General features: G+C 37.2%; 1 protein-coding gene across 4 annotated transcripts in view; it reads right to left on the minus strand.

The window, feature by feature from the left end:
• CSMD3 (CUB and Sushi multiple domains 3) overlaps positions 1 to 21868 on the minus strand; it is a 613333-nt gene that overhangs the window by 159122 nt on the left and 432343 nt on the right. For all 4 annotated transcript variants that reach the window (XM_042035930.1, XM_042035929.1, XM_042035928.1 and 1 more), the window contains 2 exons: positions 19890 to 20077; positions 7103 to 7297 (listed from right to left, as the gene is read on the minus strand). In XM_042035930.1, coding sequence (XP_041891864.1) covers positions 7103 to 7297; positions 19890 to 20077 — 383 coding nt within the window. The remainder of the gene's footprint in view (positions 1 to 7102; positions 7298 to 19889; positions 20078 to 21868) is intronic.

A 21868-nucleotide genomic window follows, 5' to 3' on the forward strand; every position in this document is an offset into this window, starting at 1 on the left:
TACTCCCATTGAGCAAATCTGCTCTGCTTTGGGCCAGCTGTCTTCTCTATTAATTTCATACTTTTATGTTATGCTGAAATAAAAGGTGTTAACTGAATCACCAGTATTCGAACTGAAGATAATTAAAATATCAATGAAATTAATGTTCTCTGGCCTTCCATTACTTATATTTGCTCTCAACTGTAAATATAAATATAGCTTAATGTCTGAAAATAGCTTTATTTTTATTAAAAATTCATCCACAAACCAAAGCAGTGTATTTCCTAGCATATCACCTAAGTAAAGCTTTAAACTACCAGCTAAGTCAGCAACTGATTAACAAAATAATAGAAACATATAAAATGTACATTACAAGAGTGAATAAATTGTAATCTTTTAAATTCATAGCAACAAAACAACTTCTGCAATAGATGGAATACAAAAATGTATATTGCATGGTGGTGTGATGCTCTGTATTAACTTCTCAGGTCACAGAGGTAGCTGTAAGCACCCCTTTGCAAGAACACTTCCAGGACTATGCTTGCTAACCCATGACACACACAACTACTCTTTATGGTATAAAATAGAACTATATCATGAAAAGGTTCCAGTGAAAACCTCAAAACCAGGAGTAACATTTTGTTGTGGAAGACACTGTTCCTTCAAAAGAGTGTCACCGCACAAAAAAAAGCTGTAACACAATCAGCTTCTGAGTTAAATGTCAAGAAACATGGGATCTAGAAGAGGGAGCTATCCTCTTTAAGCTGGACAATGTCCTTGCCTACCATTCCTATTGTATGTTGGCAAAAATGCTATATGTAGCCCAGGCAAGAAGGAAAACAAAATATAATTCAATTTTAAAACAATGCAGTCTCTTAATTGCAGGTCTTTTTCTATTGCCCAGAACCATCCATTCCCCAGTCTCCACCGTCACAGACAATGTGGAGATGGCAAAACTTGTGCAAAGAATGAAATTAGTCTTTTGGATGTAACCACCAGCATATTCCACCTAATAAATCTTCTTCCAGTTGATTACTGAGGTCTTATTAGACAAGAGTGAGGACGTTCTGACTGCTGCCTGAGGTTAAGTTAGAAATATGCATATTTGTCAGCTATAGCCAGTGCAGATGACTGGATCAGTTTCTTTCATTCCAGTGATTAATTAATTTACCATGATTATTAACTGATACTACATAATCCTGTCCCAATTCAGTGTCTCGCAGACTTTGGAAAATAAATATTCGCTTATCTGTGTGAATAAATGGTAGGGATATATTTTTCCTTCTAAGAACAGAATACCCTGAAGTCACCTTGTCTGTTTGAAAAAATCTTCAAAGAAAAATATGCACCTATGGTGCTAACACTAAATACAGGAACAAACACATATTTATGTAAACTACTGCTAAAAACTGTTTTTCTCTCCACCTCAAAACACATGATGAAAGAATTTTTTTTTTAAGGTAACATTTTTTCAATATTCTAGTAGAAAATTTACATATTCAAAGCAAACAAACAATGTCAGTGTTTAATATTCTAAAATAGAATAAAGATCACATAATTTATTTTCTATTTTCACTGGTACTTTTTGTATACTTTAATTGCCAAACAACGTAGAAACTCTGTCAGTTAATTTACGTATTTTATAATTTATATGTTATTTTCAAAAATATTAAAGTTGTGTTTTCCCTGCTAATTCAAGATGCTTTTTCATACTAACAGTTGCATATAAGCAAACCTATTTAAAATTACGGCTTGAATAGATAAGCTTGATTTCAAATAATTTATTTTATAGTAAAGAAAATAAAAAATTAAAGCTGAAAAAAAAACCTATTTTATATAGCTTAAAGTATTTCTCCTTCTTTTTAACGTTTCCTTCATTAAACTATGCTCCTAAAAATTTGGCTGCAGATTTAGTTCAAAAGAAGATGAAGTGCCTGGTTTTATGATGCACTCCACTTCACTAATCCCTTAAATTCATTGGGAATTAGGATTCTCTGGCAAATGATTTTAATAAGATCATTGTAATTAACAACTTTCTTCATTTCTAATACTTTACTTACCATTATATGACATTATTACTTCTTAAATGAAAGCTTGGAATAATTACACGCAACATCTATTATTCAATGGACTTTGTAAAGCCATATTATGAATTCCAAATGTATATGCAAAAGGTCAGACACTCAGAGAAATGCTTGCTGTGGATATAAGCATGTGTCTGCATTTAGTTTTCTTTTCCAATCTTTCTAGAATTATTAATATTTATAGTTATTTCCAGTAAAATTTTCAAACTTTTTCTGATATGGAAAGAACATCTTTAAGAAAAGCTAAGATTTTAACTACATCACATTTAGAAAAAACCCTGGGGTCTTCATCAAAATACCAGCAGTGTGCATAGCCATAGAGAAAGATATTAATTTTGTTTCCTATTCACAAAACAATTTGCGTATTTTACAGTAAAAAAATCAGTCGCATGTGTTCAGAAAAAGGAGGCTACTGTCTCCCAGAAGTATTTACTGGTAACTAAATCTCTAGTCAGTACCTGCAAAATCCACTATATGGAAGCTAGATTTTCTCATTTTGGCTTTTTGACTTGATAGTTCTTGGTGTGCAATGGCCTCCTTTCCACAGAGGAGGAATAATGAGTGTGCTCATACCAAAAAGCATCTGTAGTGTGAGGTTTATAGGACTTAGACGCCTACTCCTTTACTTGGACATCTAAGTGCTAAATTTTAACACATACATCCCTCCAAAGTAGAGTTTGTTGTATGCTTTCAGCTCAAACAGTACTGCTTCCACACAGTATATTCAGATATTTCTCTAGATGTAGTATTTCCTATGTTGTTTCTCTAAGTCATATCCTGCTGAGCATGCAAGCAGATTAAATCCTCTTAATGCACTCCAGACACAAATGGGAAAATATACCTTCTTAACAAGCTCTTTGAATCCCCTTTGATGACCTTTTAAGAAGACTGTCTCTCTCTCCACTGACTATATGGAAGGAAAGCTTGGACTGATAAAGCAATGGATATAGATTTGTGAGAAATGGGCAGTGGAAGCTTGGGAACAAAAATTAAGTACTCTGAAGATAGTTCAATCACAATAAAAAAAAAGTAAAATAAAATAAAATACTTTGTAATTTTTTCAAAGGACTTTCAATCAATTTTTCAAGTTTGGCTGTTAAGAATTAACTTTTCAGAGTACTAAGAACTTAAATAGCATTTTTGTATTCAAAGCAAAATTCTAATTGATTTCAGTTCTACTTTTAAGTACTCAGGTCATTGTCTATGTGATCCTACAAAACAAACATTGTTCTGGGCAAAAAGAAAGTGAGAAATGCTTTGTAAGTAGTCAACATATGACAATTTCGAGCAAAGTACGCTGCTTAAGTGGTTAAACTGACCATTAGTTTGGAACTATAAAAGAGACAAAGAGCATCTCATCAACAGTAACATTCAGCTTCATTAGCTTCAGGAATATTCTGGCTTTTGCAGCTGCCCAACTTATTCCTCATTCAAATTTTGAAATAGAGCTAAATAGCAGCTCTTCGTATGGTCACTATATAAAAAGTGCATAAAAATGTGACCTATAAAGATGCTCATTAAGTAATTAATGTTGAATGATTTCTGAAAAAGTTGTCAGCATTTATTATATTACAGAACAGTAAGCAGTATGATTATGCTTTTCTGTGCAGTCTTCTATCCTAAATTTTTCAGATATAAACCTGATCTGAGCTGCCTCAAATAGCCATAATAAGTTAATACAGATCAAAAGAAACTTAAAGAATATTCTGAATTGGTTATGGTACCAAAAAAAAAGTAACTAAATCATAGGCATAGGCATATTATCATAGGCAGTTATAAAAATATTGGATATTGTTAGATATATCTTACAGATGGAGTTATGTTGAAGCCTGGATTCAAATATTTCCAAGGATTCAACATCTGTAATGAAATGTAATAAAATGTTTTAGTGATCAATAAATTATTTTTTCTGGTAGGAAAAAGGTTTTCACTTTCAGTTATGAACACGATTTCCCATTACTGGGCTTTTTGCTACTGTGTAAACAATTGTTGTTAGCTACCAAAAATTTTAAATTACCTATAGTTGGTGAAGTTATGAGAAATCATACTAATAATGCATCTGCATATGTTCGTTACACCCTGTTCTTAACATCCATGGTGAAACACCAAATAGCTTAGCATATTAGCCTAGATAATCTTAGCATCTGTTCATAAAAGAATGAAGCCAATGATTTGGTTCACTTCCCACACTTAATAAAGAGGTTTGAGGTAATTTTAAAAAATTATTTCAACCTAGTGCAAGTCATGCCTAATGAATGTAAGACTAGGTCAAAACAGGTATTAGGGAATAAAGGTAGAATTGCAGCTTTTAGCAGTGAAAATGGTGAAGGACCTTGAGGGGAAGCCGTATGAGGAGCAGCTGAGGTCACTAAGTGTTCAGCCTGGAGAACCCAGAGGAGACTGAGGAGACGTCACTGCAGTTACAACTTCGTCATGAGGAGAAGAGGATGGGCAGGCACTGCTCTTCTTTGTGGTGACCAGTGACAGGACCCTAGTGAATGGCCTGAATTTGTGTCACTAGAGGTTTAGGTTGGATATTAGAAAAGCATTCTTCACCCAGAGGGTTTTTGGGCACTCATTGGGACAGGCTCCATAGGCAAGTGAGAGCACCCATAGCAACAAGCCTGACGGAGTTCAAGAAGAGTTTGGACAATGCTCTCGGGCACAAGATGTGACTCCTGGTGCTGTGCAGGGCCAGGAGGTGGACTCGATGATCCCTGTGGATCCCTTCCATCTCAGTATATTCTGTAATTCTGTGATTCTTTACAAGACCAGTTCTATCTGCTGTAAAGCATCTCCCTTGAGCTGTGAGCCATCTGGAATGCTGAAGGTTCTCCCTTCCACTCCTTTAACCTACTTAGTGTGAAATATGCACAGAATGAAAATACTAATTTGTAGTATTTCCCTTTTACCAGCCTCACTCTCCCTATAAATCTATATGGTTAAATATGGCTCAAAAGAATTTAAAAAAACCCCCTGGATTCTAACTTGATATTAAAGATGTAAAGATTTAGAGAGCATAATAGGCAACTTTATAAAAACTATTTTTATTCCACACCTAAAATATTAGATCAAAATATTACAGGTATAAAGGGACTTCACAGGCTCAATATTTTTTCTTGTAAATAATTAATTAACTAAATAAACCCCCCATACACACGGAGATGTATATTTCATTGTAACTCTATCACTTTCAATGGAGCTGCAAAAATACAAACTGCAGAATGGAGGAATCTGACTTCTACTATGCAAATTTTATTGTGTAGGTGAGACGGGTTTTCAGGAGCTAAATTCATCTCTTCAACTCTTTCTCCCAGCTCTGTGTAACTGAAAGCTAATTAACTGATATCATCTTTCTTACATCTATATAAAAGTTCTATTTTTCTCTACGTAAATCACACAAAAGTGGAAAGCATTGATAACGTGGTCCAAATGCACTGTAATATATCACAGCAACATAACTACAAAGCTCCATTGGCTCTTAACTGGAGGAAAAAGCAATATAAGAAAAACAAGTGAAAATATCTATTCTGTGCCATCATATTCTAAAGAAGTATGGGGTTTGTTATCTTTGAAATCAGGCCTTTTTCATCCAGGAAAGAGAATGGTCCAGTTAGAATCAGTGAGAGACATCCACTACTTCTTTAATAATAAAATTTGTTTTTCCCCTTTATTACAAGGGCAATACTTCCAAGCAAAACACTACTGAATTTTCCAACAGACAGCACTGGAAGATTTCTAAGTAGATTATAAGTGACACTAATAGAAACAATTATTGCATCATAAAGTATTTTTTTATCTTTCATTACCTATCAAAAAGACCTTCGAAAAAAAGGGAATCTTTTCCCTATGATATACAGCAACCTTCTTCACCAACTCCTCTCCAAAAAGCAATATTCATCTCTCATTTTAAAATGAGGAAAATCTTTTGACTTCCATTGCAGAGATTTTAGAAGTTTGAACAAACTTCCAAACACTTGCAAGGGTCAGTGTCCCAATTTGATGCCACTGAGTTTTGGAATTCAGTAGTATGACGGTTTTGGTAGATAATGGAAATACTGAACTTCTTCAAATGCTTATAATATTGGATATTCTTCAGATTTCAGGATTTTTTTGTTTTGGTTTTGCTGGTACTCCACCATCCACTTGCAACAGAAATTTAAGTATGCAACAAAGAAAATCCATATTCTATTTAAACTATTTGAACTTCAAATTGGAAATGGATTTAACAGGTATTTTGTCTTCAAGTTGTGAAAAGGAATGTAAAGTAACACGGTAATTAGATTTTATTTTAACTTTTGAAATAAATGTTAGTTTTATTAATATCTACATACATGGGAGAAGTTTTGTGCTTGATCGTACAGAATATGTGAATTTTCAAAAAGTGAAAATTGCAAGTAGTTATCAATTTCTGTTAAATCACTAAAATAAAGCATATCTTTTCTTAGAGTTTAAATCTGAAAATGCTGATGCTTGAGACAGTCAATGATCATACAATGAAAGTCAGAAGAATCTTGTCATGAGTAGACTTCATATCCATAAAAGTTTGAATAATTGGATCTTTCCTGCATTTCAAGGCTTAACTTTTCTACAGACCACATGCCCAAGAACTTAAATGTTGTAATGTGGTATATACAAAATATTTCATAGGAGTGTTTTCAAAACCAGTAATAACAAAAAGAAACAAGCATATATTGTGACACCCAAAGTATACTTAATGTTGTATTTAAATACATATATGGTGTATATCTCTATATTCTGCTGTAAGTTAATTGAAGAACACATGTTGACATGGAGAATGACATTACTACTAAGCTCTATTCACAATAATAAGACTATTTATCCAATGTTAATAAAAACTTGAATCAGTAGTTTCCTGAGTTGCCACATATATCTTTTATTACATATATCATTGAAAAGGGCTTTTTCCTGAAAGAGAATATTATTAAAATCACTTCCAATTTTTAACTTATTTCTTGCCTATTACAAAGCAAGAGTAATGACAACAGCAACTGAAATAAACGAAAAACTGTTCTTACCATGACAGCTGGGCAGGGCTCGGTTCCATCCAGGTCTTCCGTCATCTCCCATGATACATGTTAGTGTAGAGTATCCTTGAAGAACATAACCTGCATCGCAGTAATATGTAACAGTGGAACCCAGTTTATAATCCATTCCAAGTCTTGTTCCATTCATTATATTTCCAGGATCAAAACAAGACTCGCGAAGTTTTGCTGTAGAGGAAAAAAATGCGAATATAATTCTAAATATAATCTAGAATGAATAAATAATAAAAATAAATATAATTAAGTAAGTATTTCCTGGAGTTCTCTTGAGGTCTTCTTTGAGCACCCTGTAGAACCTGAGGTTTTTTTAAGAGGCCTTTCCATCAAATATTTTCTCTCCTTCATTCTAACAACTGTACAAATTACTATATAGTGACTGAAACTATGTCTTTTGTCCTTTTTTAAAGGTAGTTCCTATAATGCTCCATTTTTTTTTCAGAATTCATTGTGATAAATTATAAATTTATGTAGTTAGATTAATTTAGATATATGGATATTTTTCCAGTAGATAAGGTACATCCTGTTTTTAAAATGTGTGATGTGAAAACTGGTAAATGGAAGACATCAATATGAGCAATTTTTTACAAAATAAGATGTATGCAAACAAGAATTTCTTCAAAATTAATAAACCCCAAATGAATTTCTATGTGTATATGATATAATGGTGTATTTTCATATACATATTTATCCCTCATTGGAGGAAAAAATATAAAATATTCTCTAAATGTATCTCAATTTTGATCATTTATACCTACTTGTTTCAAAATATTGAAATAAATTCAAACACATGCATATGGTTTTATATTTGCCTCCCTCTTACTTCCATAATGTGAATACCAATGTCCAGTAACAAAGTGCACAAAAAGAAATACTCAACATTTTTAATTAACAGCATTATTATACAGAAGGTGAGAAAAGTACAACATTTAAGAAAAAAATGTAATTTCCTTTAAGGAAAAAAGAGTAAATGTATTATGTAGAAGCTGGAGTAAAGCAGATGATTTTGTGCTGTGCAGGATGGACTCTGCAATAATATAATTTATCAAGCAGAAGATGGAAATTTCAGATTTTCTTTAACATTTAAGGGTGCTGTGGAGAAAGCTAATAGGGAACAGTTCTTCATTTTCTACAAGATCAGTGCCAGCTTTCAAATACATCAAAAAAAGTGTTTATTTACCAGGCATATTTGCACTGTGGAACTTTCTGCTACAGGTAGGTATGGTTGCCAAAAGACTATATGAGCTTTGAACTTCCTGGAAGGCTTTTTAAGAGTTTTAAATAAAAAGACACTTTATCTGATTCTTTCAGTACCTAAACTGAAGTTTCTGAAAAATTACAGATAAGCAAGAACAATTATTATTTATTTGACTTTTAAATAGTTTGGCCACACATAAACTACTGGTCCCTACTAGAGCCAAGCTAATGAACTAAGTACATCCCTCAAGGACACTTCTATGTTTCAGTATTTCTGAGAGGAGATAAATAATTACATCGTGTTTGGATTTGTAGAAGGAAACACAGAATAATTCTTTTGAAATTTCAATTTCACATTTTCCAAAAGAACATGAAGATCTCCTAATGCATTTAAAAATTTATTATGATTTGCGTATATAATCTACAGAGCATGATTCTGATATGAAAAACAACACAATAACAAATAATAGTTACAGTACATCTTTAATCATTAAGAACAGGTATTAGATATTCATATTGACTCATACAGGTAGTTGTAGTGTGGTGTCTAAAACTTATTTAACACTCATTCAAAAATTTGGATGGACAACGAAAAGTTGAAAGATGCAATTTACTAGAAAGTTTGTAAGGTATCACACAGATATTAATAACCATTATGTAAGCCAACCACATTTTCATTTGAGAAGTCTGGCAGGTGTCAGGGCAAATTTCAAATTCTTTCAAGTCCAAATTATCAAATTTAGGAAAAAAAAATAGGATAATCTAATTTAGGATTACAACTAATATTTTAGAAAATCAATACAATATCATTTTTCCCTCTTATGGAACCAATATTGTTACACCTGTAATGATTCACAATTTCTAATGTGAGATCATTATTCTCGTGTTTATGACAAAAATAATTCAAAATGTTTCATAATTCTAGAAGATACACAGATAAAGCACATATTAGTACTAGATGAAAAAATAAAAAGTGAAAAAATAAAGTAATCTATTATGTCTGGTGCATAAATCAAAAATTGAGAAAAGAATGATCTGTCACAGCACAAATTATCTCTAGGGAAAAAATACAGCCCTGTAATTTTCTTTTCCCCAAAATTATAGTTGTGACAGGCTCCTGAAATTGCTGACTAAACAGTAACAATGTCACTGTAGAAATACATTTTCTTAATACCAATTCTGAAAAATAAAGCCTGAAATAATAAGCACCTTAAAACTACTTTTGCAAATCTGAAGGAACTGCTAAGTGAAGTTGTAAAAAAAGTTAATAGAATACACTACAGTGTATGAAGAATAAATCAAATGTGGCAAAAGGATTCATCAGATCTGGCTGAGAACCAGTGAAAAAAAGAGCAAGTAAGAAGACTGTTTCCGCAAATTTTTAAGTGCTCCCAGGAGACAGGAGGGAAAATTCTTCACCACTGCTGTCATGTTGCTCCAACTGAGGAACTCAAGACCTTGATTACCCCTTGAGGTGGTTTGACACAAACCACCAAACTACCACACCCCTGTAGCCCTTCCTGGTTTTTTCCCAAGAATACTAGTATCATTAAATTAAAACCACATAAGGGCAGTGATAGATTTAGCAAGTACTGTATTAACATAAAGATTTTTTTCTATAGGAGCATTTAAAAAATTATTTTCTGTAATAAGTAGGCAGGAAATATTTTTTTTTCATTAGGCAGTTCAGATTTGGGTTACAGTAACATTACACTCTTGGATGTGCATAGCAGGTATCAATTCCTTTTGTAAACAATAAAATTTTGCAACAAGCTTCAACCAAACTAGCATTTACTTCTCTGATAACATTGTCACGCCACCGGATCAAGTAAGGCTCTGAAATACAGGCTGAAAACAGTGACACATGCTGTTTCAATCTCAAGATCAACAAGGAAGTCTCTGTTGAATAACATAGAGTAATGATGCCAAAATCCTCCTGAAAACTACTATCTCAGTGCATGGAAAACAATATTGAAAGCCAAGAAAAGCAGGTGCTTTGTCCAGAACGTGATGACTTACTAGTCCATCCCTACATCTCGAAAAGAATAAAGCCATAATAGACTTCTTAGAGATAGTATTACAGACATACCTAACTATAGCAAGCATTCCATAATTATTCTCCAGAGTGCTTAATAGGGCTAATAAGCTTTTCTTCCATTATAACATAGAAATGAAGTGAGGGAGAGAGAATGGGAATAAAACTGAACCAGAGACATGGTTACAGATCAGACCTGGGACATGGGTCAGTCTGAGATTTGGATCTGAAAAATATGGCCCACCAATGAAGTGTAACTTGAGTACACTGTCACTTAAAATAGAATTAGTGTACATATAGGCCACAACTGCACGAGTTACAATTTGTATAAAAAATTTAATTTCATCACATCAGAAAAATTTAGGTTGAAAGAGATGTAGTACAACCCCCATGAACATCAGGGCCAATTTGATTAGGTTACCTAGGGCTCTGTGCAGTCCAGTTATGATTTTAAAGGATTCAGATGACATCATCTAAGGGCAAGCAGTTCCAACATTTGACTAACATCAGAGTGATTAATTTTTTCTTAATATGTAATTGAAATTTCTCTTATTTCAACTTGTGTCCATTAGCTCTCAGTTGATCACTATGTGCACCTGAGAAGACCTTGGCTCTGTCTTTTCAACACTACCTTGCTGTTGCAGTGGGGATTCCTGCAACACGTGTATCAGACAACGAGGCCCATGGAAAAGAATATACGGACCGAGTCTTGGTAGATATTTTCAGAGATGTTTATTTTCCAGCCACATGGCTGGTGACTGCCGAGGAACTGAACAATCACAGGACCAGAGGGTCCTTCCTGGGCAGGGGAACACAAAACAACCAATGGGGAACGAGGCTGACCAGGGAGTAGAGAAACCCCATAGGCCCTGCCTCTACCCTGGGGCCCCTCTCCCAGGACCACATGGCAAGGGGGAGGAACCCCAACACTTCACCCGTTTATTTTTAACAAAAAGAGATTTAAAACTCAACATTGAAAACAACTGGATAAACATAAGAAGAACAGTTTCAAACAAAACAAGCCACCCTCCTGAGTCCTTAAATGTCCAAACGGATTTTTTTTCTGTAATATCTTAAGGCTGACAGAAGGGAGACAGGACTCTCCGAGTATGCTTTGTGGGGAAACTGAGGCAGGAGAAGGTTTCTTCCATATGTACCTGTTGGAACTCTAAACAACAATAGTTAAATTCTTTCCCCACCCTCGTCATCCTTCACTCAGCATTGGAAAGGGGTTTTTGGTGAAACTATTGGTAAAGGTATGGTTTTGTGAGGGAAACCATGGGTGAAAACACAGATTGGGAACACACTGGGGTTTATAGGATACAGGATAAAAGGGAAAGGTGGGATTAGGAAAGGGAGATTGTATGGGCTGTTTATAATGGGGATATTGTCTAACATGACTATGATTTGCAGCGTATATACTGCCTTTCACAGAAACACCATCAGGCCCAGTGACCTCTGCTGCTTGTAAGCCTTTCTTTCCTTGGACAATCTTGAACTCTACTACTTCTCCATCTCCTAAGCTTGGGATATATTTTTTGGGGTTATTCTTTTTAATAGCAGTTCTATGAACGAATATGTCTTCCTGGTTGTCACATCTTGTTATAAAACCATAATTTTATTTAACATTATAGCATTTTACTATTCCTAAAACCTTAGCTATGATGATCTTTTCCTTTTTCCGAGTGGCTGCTGTTTTCTGTCTCACTGTGTTTTTGCTTTCACTTGCTCCCGTGTTGGAACTGCTGGAGCTGCCAGGGTTGCCAGGGCTGTTGGGGCTGCTTGTGCCTACATGCTCTCGTCACAGGGTTTTGGCTTCCCGGGGTCGCATTCGGGGCTGCACGGGCCGGGCCACGCCGCGCCGCTCAGCTCAGCTCCTCACGTGCTACCGCTGCTGCCACCTCTGGTCGCAGCTGCGCTGCCACTGCCTGGCACCGCGCCTACGTCTCAACCGGGCCTCCGAGTGATGGCCCCCCACGCCTTGCAAACAGCTCTGTCCTGGTGTGTGCCTGGGCTTCACGCAGCTCTGCTCCGCCGCCATCGCCGCCCGTGCACCGCCCCTCTTGGTCAGGCGTTCATGGGGCTCGCTCCACCACGCGCTGCGCGGGGCCGGGCAGGCACCGCCAGGTCGCGCTGCTCCCGCCACGCCTCGCTCTGCTGTCAACACTGCAGCTCGTGTCACTCTGCCCACTTGCAGGAACTGCCTCGCTGCTGCTCTCAGAGCGCTCGGCGCACGTGGCCTGGGTCGCACGGTCCCTGAGGCACGCTTCCATTTGCAAGGACACAGCTGACATTGTTCAACAGTCTCGGTAATTAAATAATATTCACGAAAATATTCTTCCATCGGCATATATTTTGACTCAGAAATTAACTGTGTCCAAACGGTGTTCCAAAAGTCTTTGGTAAGAATCAAGTCCCAAGAGATGTAGAAAAAGTTCTTAAACAACCATGCCAGGAAGTGTTTCAGTTCCTTTTGAGCTTGAATTAAGCTAAAATTTACAAATCGTTCAAGAATCTTTTCAAGTTTAAGATAAATGTCCATATGCAGCTCTGAGAGCCAAGAGTCCTTCCACGGTTCCTCCATAGTTTAGAGGTGGAACAGCAAAACAAAAACAAGAAGAGAAATCCAGAGTTTACTCACAAATCACAGTTGCTGTCCCAAGGGATTGATGTCTTGCCAGCATTCTCCACCACCTTGCAACACTCCCTTGTTAGGCAGTTGGAGCAAACCCAGCTGGGACAGCTGACCCCAAATGACCAAAGCTGGATCATACCATATGGTATGGGGTACATATCATATGATGTCGTGTCCAGCACATAAATTTGGGACAAAAAGAAGGAAGGGGGGGACGTTTGAAGTTATGCATTTGTCTTCGCTAGTCACCATTATGTGTGATGGACCCCTGCTTTACTGGGGATGGCTGGACATCTGCCTGCCCATGGGAATTGATAAATTAATTCCTTATTTTGCTCTGTATGTGTGCATGGCTCTTGTTTTCCATATTAAACTGTCATTCGATGTGCTCTGTAAAAACTTACAGCATATGGATCATTTGCACTGGACTTCCGTATCTTTGGGTAACTGCTCAGTATCCAGGTCATCATAAATCCCCTGCAGTATGGCTAATTCCTTCAGGTACTGGATACCTCTCTTCATGGTGATCCATTTGCCTGAATGGATTAGAGTATCTTCTTAGAAGGTAACCTTGTCCTCATGCCTGGAGGGAGTCACCTTCAGAAGCTGAGGGCTTGTGTCCCATCTTCAATCCGTTTGTTAATGCCCCCTTCCCTAGAAAGGGATTCTGTGTGCTGGACGTTACCCTCAATTTGAGGTTACTGACCCTGTTAACCCAGCACTGGAGCAGCCAAGGTGACTATTTGCTGATTGTATGGTCACTGACTTGTTTATGGGTTCTTCCTCTTCCTCCTCCTCTTGTGATGGCCCTCTGGAGTAGCCCTCTTCATCCACTTCCTCCTCCTTTTCCTTCTTACTAGGAGTTTCTTTCCTTACCAAACAAGCTGACATTTGCATCCAATACTCCTTCTGTTTGTGTGTAGGGGTGACTGATAGCAGCACAGGTTGTTCTTCTGGTTCAGTTGCAAAGCCTGTCATGGCAGCTGGAGTAGCCAGGGTTCCCACTGTTTTGCTGTCAGATCCAGAGACCTCCTCCACTTGAGGATAGGGAATTATGTTGAACAGGGCTTGGTATGCCCGGACCAGGTCCCAGCATATCGCAATGATTTGTGTCTCTCTGGAATTGCTAGTGTGACAAGATACTTTTCCCAAATATTTTCCTAGTTTTTCAGGATTCTGCACTTGTTCAGGGCTGAACTACCAAAACACTGGAGGTGCCCACTGTCTTTGGTACTTACCCATACTATCCCATGCAGCCTGCAACTTATAATGATCAGCTTCAGAGCATATGTCTCAGCAGTATTCCTAAATAATTGTTTAGCCTCAAACAAAACCTGAAACACATTCAGGAGACACCACAATATGAATACGCTGGTTTGAACATCTCAAGGATATTCAAAATTCTCAAGAGCTATTGAAATTAGCCTGGAGGAGAATGGAAAGATGAAGATGAAAGGAAAGGTGCAGGAGTGGGGCAAGTGTTCCCCCTTATCTGCCCCATAGATTGGCTCTCTGAGGAGAAAAGATAAAGGTTGGGACTATTAATAGTTTTCAAGAGGTGGTTCCCTAAAAGTACAGATATGACAGCAATAGTGAGCAAAAATACCAGATTAGTCTCACAAGCAGGATTTATTTTATCATATTTTAAGCCAGTGTTACACAGTCCATCAAAATTATGTCCTTAATCCAGTTCCCAGATGTAACAAAAAAAGAACATAGAAAGTAAGTTGTTACATAACCCTATTCTCAAAACAAGCACAACAACTCTGACTCCAAATAAGTCAACATTGTGATCAGTGACTATTAAACTAACATAATAGATTATTAAAACAAATTTGTTTTAACACACTCTGGTCAGACCTGCAGTCAACTTGCCAAAAAGGACTGTTATGTTTTAGCCCATCAGCAACAAGGACCATGCAACTTCTCACTCAGTGGGATCCACAGTGGTATGCGGGAGAGAACTGGAAAGGTTAAACTGAGAAAATTTGTGGATTGAAATAAGAATGGCTTAACAGTTTAAATAAAATGCAATAATATTAATAGAAATAATAATAAATTTTAATGGAAAGGGGGAAAAAAAAGACAGACATAAAACCCCAGAAAAACAAATCATGTAAGTGAAAAACAACTGCTCATCACCAACTGACTGATGCCCATCCAGTATCTAAGTAGTCTCCCCCAGGCCAGAATATCACATTGAAAAGTTGGGGTCAGCTATTGTGGCTGTGTTCCCTCCCAGCTTCTTGTGCTTCCCCAGACTCCTCACCAGCAAAGCAGCATGAGAAGCTAAGTCCTTGACTTAGTCTAAGTACTGGCCAGCGGCAACCAAAACAGCATGTTATCCACATTATTCTCATCCTAAATCCAAAATACAGCACTACACCAGCTGCTAGGAAGAAAATTAACTTTAACTCAGCTGAAACCAGAACACTTAGTTCAGGGCTCCTGTCAGTCTGATTCTATAACCTCATAAGATCCTTTGAGTAGCACTGACATATCCCTCCAAACTGATGTCGTTCACAAATTTGCTCTGTCCCATCATACAGGTTGTTAACAAAGAGAATACTGGCTGCATTATTAATCACAATTAATACTAGCCAAGAGCCTCAGCTCAGCAGTCAAGCTGATTTTCTACCCATGTTATTTATAGAATAATAGAATAGAACCATAGAATCACTTAGGCTGGAAAAGACCTCTAAGATCATTGAGCCCATCTGTAAGCCCAGCACTGCCAAATCCACCACTAAACCATGTCCCTAAGTGCCACATCTACACATCTTTCAAATACTTCCAGGGTTGAGGATCCTACCACTTCCCTGGCAGCCTGTTCAACAACTGACAACCCCTCCCATGAAAGACTTCCTTTCCTAAGATTCAATCTAAACCTTCTCTGGTTTAGACTGGTGTAACTTAAGCCCACTTCCTTGAAACACAGATTTAGAGGAAACATAAAGACTTTAGTCATTTTGCTTGGGATTTCAGCAGTAGGCTTGGGCCCAGTGAGGGTTAATCAAAATAGTTAGGAGAGCTGGACCTGAAATAGAGTTTTAGATGTTAGTAACTGATTACCAAGTAATTGATGATATAGAATTTTAGATGTTAGTAACTGATTACCAAATAACTGATGATCTGTCATTTGCATGTTTGTTTAGATGTGCTTAGAATAATGAGCAGAAACACTGATAAGCTGGTGTATAGAATAAAGACAATTACCAATTTCCTCCCTTTGTGGGAGCCCATCCAAAAGTAACGCACGAGGAAACTTAGAGGTCACTAAAGTAATTAGAATTGTTAAAACTCAGAAAGGCAAAAAGGTCAAAGCAAGGAAGATGTTACTTCATCTTCCTTAGGACCACTGACCCAATTCAAGACCACCGACTCAATTCAGAACACACACTACGCATGCTTAATGACATGTAAGCTCATTTCCATATGAAGTGGAGAATGGGAGGTGTTAATGTTATGAATATGCATTTTGTATTTTGGATATTCATAATATTTGGAAATAAAAGGTATCGTGTTTGCTTGTATCGGGGCCCTGAGTCTTAGGGAGCTGTCCCACGCAGTGCCTGGCACCAAATAAAACATACACTTTCTAACTCAAACCTGTTAGAGAGTTTTTGTCTGCCTCAGTTGGATATTGATATTAGATCAATACTCAAATTTTTGGTAAATCATCCTCTTGTTCTATTGCTTGTTACTTGTGAGAAAAGGCTAACCCTCCCATCACTACAATCTCCTCTCAGGTAGTTGTACAGAATGTAAGGTCTCCTTCCTTTTCTCCAGACTAAACAACGCCAGCTCCCTCAGCAGCACCTCATAAGACTTTTACTCTGGATCCCTCACCAGCTCCATTATCCTCTGCCCCGGCTCCAGAACCTCAACATCTTTCCTGTAGTGAGGGGTCCAAAACTGAACACAGGATTCAAGGAATGGCCATACAGTAAGACTTCTTATGATACACCTATATTAAACAGTGCAGAGGAACATTTATCAGATATTCCCTGTAAAAATGGGAAAATTCACTAAGCAAGCTGGTCATCTGCTTAAGGGATTTTGAGCTGTCCAAATTTCATAGTACTTGAAATTTTTATGTGAATTGAAATAGTTCCTCCTTTTTATGTCTCTTTTTTTTTTTAAGAAGATGTTGGAATGCATACTCCAGTTATTGTGAGAAAAGCAGGAGTTATAATCCTCTCAGTTGAACAAGGAAAATTAAGATTAGGTTGATTCCACTTTCCAGCTTCCCTCACTTACAGATACACACATAAACACATACCTGCATCCTCCCATTACTTATGAGTCCCTTTAAAAATGTGCTGATAGCTACAGCACTTTTCTGGCACAGTAACTCCTTGAAGTAGAGAAAGACATCTTAGTGGCACACATGGCCTATCAGAATTGTTCGAAATAGTATTCTGCCTTGATTACAAAGTGTCCCATCCCACTCTAGAAGGGGAGTTGGGGAGGATTCTTTTTGATAGATTTCTCAGACGAAAATAAAGCATAAGCATGGCAATATTATATTGGAGAACTGTTTCTTGATAAAGAAAGATAAGTGTTCCTACTGAAGGGGGATAGAAAAGGGAGCAAAGAGGGGAAAAGAAAGACGGAGAGAGAAACAGAACACCGGGACAGATTGTTACCGCTGTACCCTGGGCGCCCTCTTAGCATGCTGAACAGATGGAGCGTGTAAACTGCAAGCTGCAGCGAGTCTGTGTGGTTCCAGGGACAGGCTGGGCGCAATTTCCCAACAGCAGCAGGCCGTGTGTCCCTCCTGTCGGTGAAGAACAGGCTGCCGTGGCTATGTGCTCCTGGAGCAACTGCAGGTTCTCAAGGTTGGGGCGCAGTGGCTGCAGGTGGTGGTGGCCGCTCCGTCGGGGAAACAGCGGAGCACTGGGGTGCCCCGGCGTCGAGCTGCCCCGGGGAAGCGGCGAAGCAGGGCAGGACAGGTGCAAACAGGACAGACAGCCAGGGAAGAAGCAGGACCGCAGGGAGAAAAAGGTTGGGGGGAAGGGGGAGCGGGGAGAGGAGCCAAGCTGACCCTCCAGGAGAGCCCCTGCTCCTTCCAAGAAACCCAAAGAAAGTGGCCCCCAGCTCTGTCGCAGTTAACTGCGTTTATGTGCTAGGGCTCCTCCCATAGCCCGATTTCCTGAGTGTTTTTTCCTGGGCATCCAGGGATCTGGCTCCCTCGTGAGCGGGGTAGCTTCCAGACTGATCATGGAAGTTTTCTCTATCCTGATCGCCTGCCAGGCGAAGCGTCCCCAGGGACAGGACTCCCAGCTCATGTACAGCCCCTGGAGTAATTTTCCTCCTCATGTATAACACATGTTGAGGCATAAATAAAAATCAGACTGGTTCCTCTCACAAAGTACACCGGTTCACTTTTATTTTAAACCTAGATCAAGAGTTTGAAGAGACTGTCTCCCTAATAAATATCCTTCATACTTGGATTGGTGGATAGGAGAAGCCCTTTGGATTCCGTGAGACAAGACTTCATTCAACAGCACAGAAGAAAAAGATTGGCTTCTTTAAAAATAATTTTTTTTCTTGTCCTTCAGAGGTTCTGTGACCCTGAATCACTTCCTATAGCACTTCCACCTGCATTTATTATTCTTCAATTTAGTTGAAAAGAAGGAATATATTTAAGTGAACTGAAGCACTACATACATCTGGGCTCACCATCAACGTGTTGAGACCTACTTTTAACTTTTCAGGACTAGGTCACACTGTGGTGACAACTTCCCTGACATCTGTAGAATCCAATGACTGCAGGAAAGTATAAGGAGGCGCTTCATGGGTTTTACAAAGCAATAAATACATAATTCTTTCCCTTCTATACATTTTCACTTACTAATCAGTCTCAGAATAAATGGAGAAGAAAATAAGACCAAGGAGGTCTATATCACCCCTATTTTCTTTCTGGTTGTCTTTACAGAATATTTTCATATTCATCTAATAGCAAATATTTCTGTTTATCAAGCCATGCAGAGGCAGTTATGAAAGTTCCTACTGATTATTTATCTTGCAAGTTTATATTTTCTTGTTTACTGTGCTATGACCTCAGATCTGAGACAGGCAGACGGCCCTACTGTGGTCTATCATACAAAGGTCTAGCCTTTTGAAATGAAGAAAATATTTTTTTTATTTTCAGTATTGGATCCCTAGATTCTACACATCATTTCATCTTACAGGACCTTAAATACACCTAAGTCAACATGACCTGCTATGTAAAATAAAAATGAAATAAATTCTGGATAAAACATGTATATATGCTGTTAAGTAATGCCACTGCATCATTATTTTTGAAACCTGAAAACTGCTGTCTCCAATTTTTTCATAGAATCATAGACTCATAGAATGATTTAGGTTGGAAGGGATCTTAAAGATCATGTAGTTCCAAATGCTCCTGCCATGAGCAAGGAACCTTCCACTAGACCAGGTTGCTCAGAGCTGCATGGTTTTGAACACCTCCAGGGGTGGGGAGTCCACAACCTCTCTGGGCACCTTGTTCCAGTGCCTCACTACCCTCACAACAAAGAATTTCTTCTTAATATCTAATCTAAATCTGTCCTACTTCACCTTAAGGCCATTCTCCCTTGTCCTATCACTACATGCCATCATGAAAAGTGCCTGCCCAGCCTTCTTGTAAGCCTGCTTTGTGACTGGAAGGAATCATGAATTCAACAGTACAGGTAAACAAAATCATACTTGAAAGTTTATTTTAAGTTAGCAAGCTTGTAACATTATACTTGTATGAATAGATTATTCACATTATCATATTCTCAGGCAAAACAAAAACATTACCAGGCAGAAAACTATGGAAAATTAAAACAAAATTTGCACTTGTGCATTGAACTTTATAAATATGTAAGAAAAATAATTTTATTTACCTTTGTACTCCAGATGGAATCCAGTAAAACTAACAGATCCATCGCTTCGAAAAGCCAGATGCATGGTATTTGAACTGCTCTCTATCCTCTCTGGCAGTTTGCTATCTTGAAAGCTCCCAATCAATGGGCTATTACTGTCTGGCCCATCATAGATATAAAGAAAATCATAATTTGGTTCTATACTGAAGCTAGAGAACAAAAACAAAAGGGAAATGTCAGATGGAATATGCTTTGCCTAACATTTTCACTTTTATTAGCTTAAATTTTAAATTTACTACCACTGTTTTAATAAAAGGAAAAAAAATTCCTCCATTGTCAGAAAAAAGTGGTTTGTAGAAGTGTTTTATTAGTAAACACAGAAATACTATATCTTTTGTTTCATTCCTTAGAAACAACAATTTCCTGCTAGCCAGGAAAAAAAGGAAAGCTTTTTAAATAGAGAAAAAAATTAATAACTTATTTCTAAAGGTTTAGAAAAATAAACAATCTAGATCAATTGGAATCCTTGGCAGAAATGCTTTATGATATAATGCACTCAGCTTCCAGCCAGACTAAACACTTTCACACAGCTAGAGGATAATCTTCCCACATCTCTGGGAGCAAGAAGAATTTTGCCTGTGATCAGTTTAAGATGAAGTATTGAAACATCACATTTTCTTTCAAACTAAATTATAGTTCATTAACTAACTTAGTTAAGTTCAAACAATTTTAGTTAAAGGCAGAGAGTTAACCAATTTCACTTGCAAGATTGTCCCAATAGAAAAGCCCAGTTTTTAAAAAGGGTTGTTAGTAAAAGAATGAAAATCCAAACTATGTTGTCTCTACTTGACAGTAGCCCCTGACTGAAAAAACTGGAGGCATTGAAGACCTGATAGAGCTCATTATTTAACTTCTGGGTTATTTCAAAAATATTTCCATGCAAAAGTAAAAAGTTAATAGTTAAGTGCCGTAGTTTGTCTTGAGTTTAGAAGGATTAGCTGGAGTAAGTTCCACTCAAAAGACTATTTAACAGTACTTAGTGGAGTATTTTGTGTTACTCACTCTATATCAGTCTCTGTGTCATAAATGAGGCAATTCTCAGCAAAGATGCAATCTACTTTGACCAAGACTAAGCTTCTGAGTTTCTATCAAAGAATCATAGCAATTGACCAGATTTTGAGATTTTTTTAACTTGGCAGAATTTGGGATCTCTAAACATAGACAGACATAGTTCATAGTATCTGGGGTCATGCTGCAAAATATTTTTTTTTTATTCTAAGATGGAGGATCTCATATCTAAATGTAGAATATAAAAACCAGAATATTGTTAAATATATTGAGCTCATGATATTTAACAAAAAAAAGAAGTGCTACTACACAACAGAAAGTTTCCTTACCAACTTATAACATTTTGAAATCGCTAACGAAATAGTTAAATTGTTAATTATGTAAATACAATTACGTGATTTATTTCCTTAGAATGAATTCACCAAAACACATGCTATGTCATTCAGCACTATATGACCTACCCCTCTAAAGAAGTCATCACATTATGACTGATCAGAACAATAAAGACACTATTATAGAACATCCAGCATAAGAACTTAAATTTGATGGGACATCACAAGTACCATTTTTATCTTTTCTGTGGCAGATTTCCCAGTTGGTATGCATATTTTTCACACATAATAGATATATTAATTTACACCATGTGCTACATACAGCGCAGACAGCAAATTTCCTTTGTGAATTCTATTAAGCTCTATTTAGTCTTGTATTGTGATAAAGGAAAATTCTAGAACAATTCCATTTAATAACGAGAACATCAGGAAGTATCTTGAGTATCCTGAAATTATATGGACTAATAAAACTAGATTTAAAGATTACTTTTGAAATTTTGCCTAAATAGCAGGTTTCACATACAAAAAATGATGAATCAATATGTTTCATCATTAAAGACCATCCCAAGTTGCAGACATTTCAGCAAGTTACTCCATGCT

Source organism: Corvus kubaryi, unplaced genomic scaffold, assembly GCF_017639235.1.
Source record: "Corvus kubaryi isolate FWS band 111438036 unplaced genomic scaffold, C.kubaryi_AGA036_p1.0 37385, whole genome shotgun sequence".
Taxonomy (NCBI): Eukaryota; Metazoa; Chordata; class Aves; order Passeriformes; family Corvidae; genus Corvus; species Corvus kubaryi.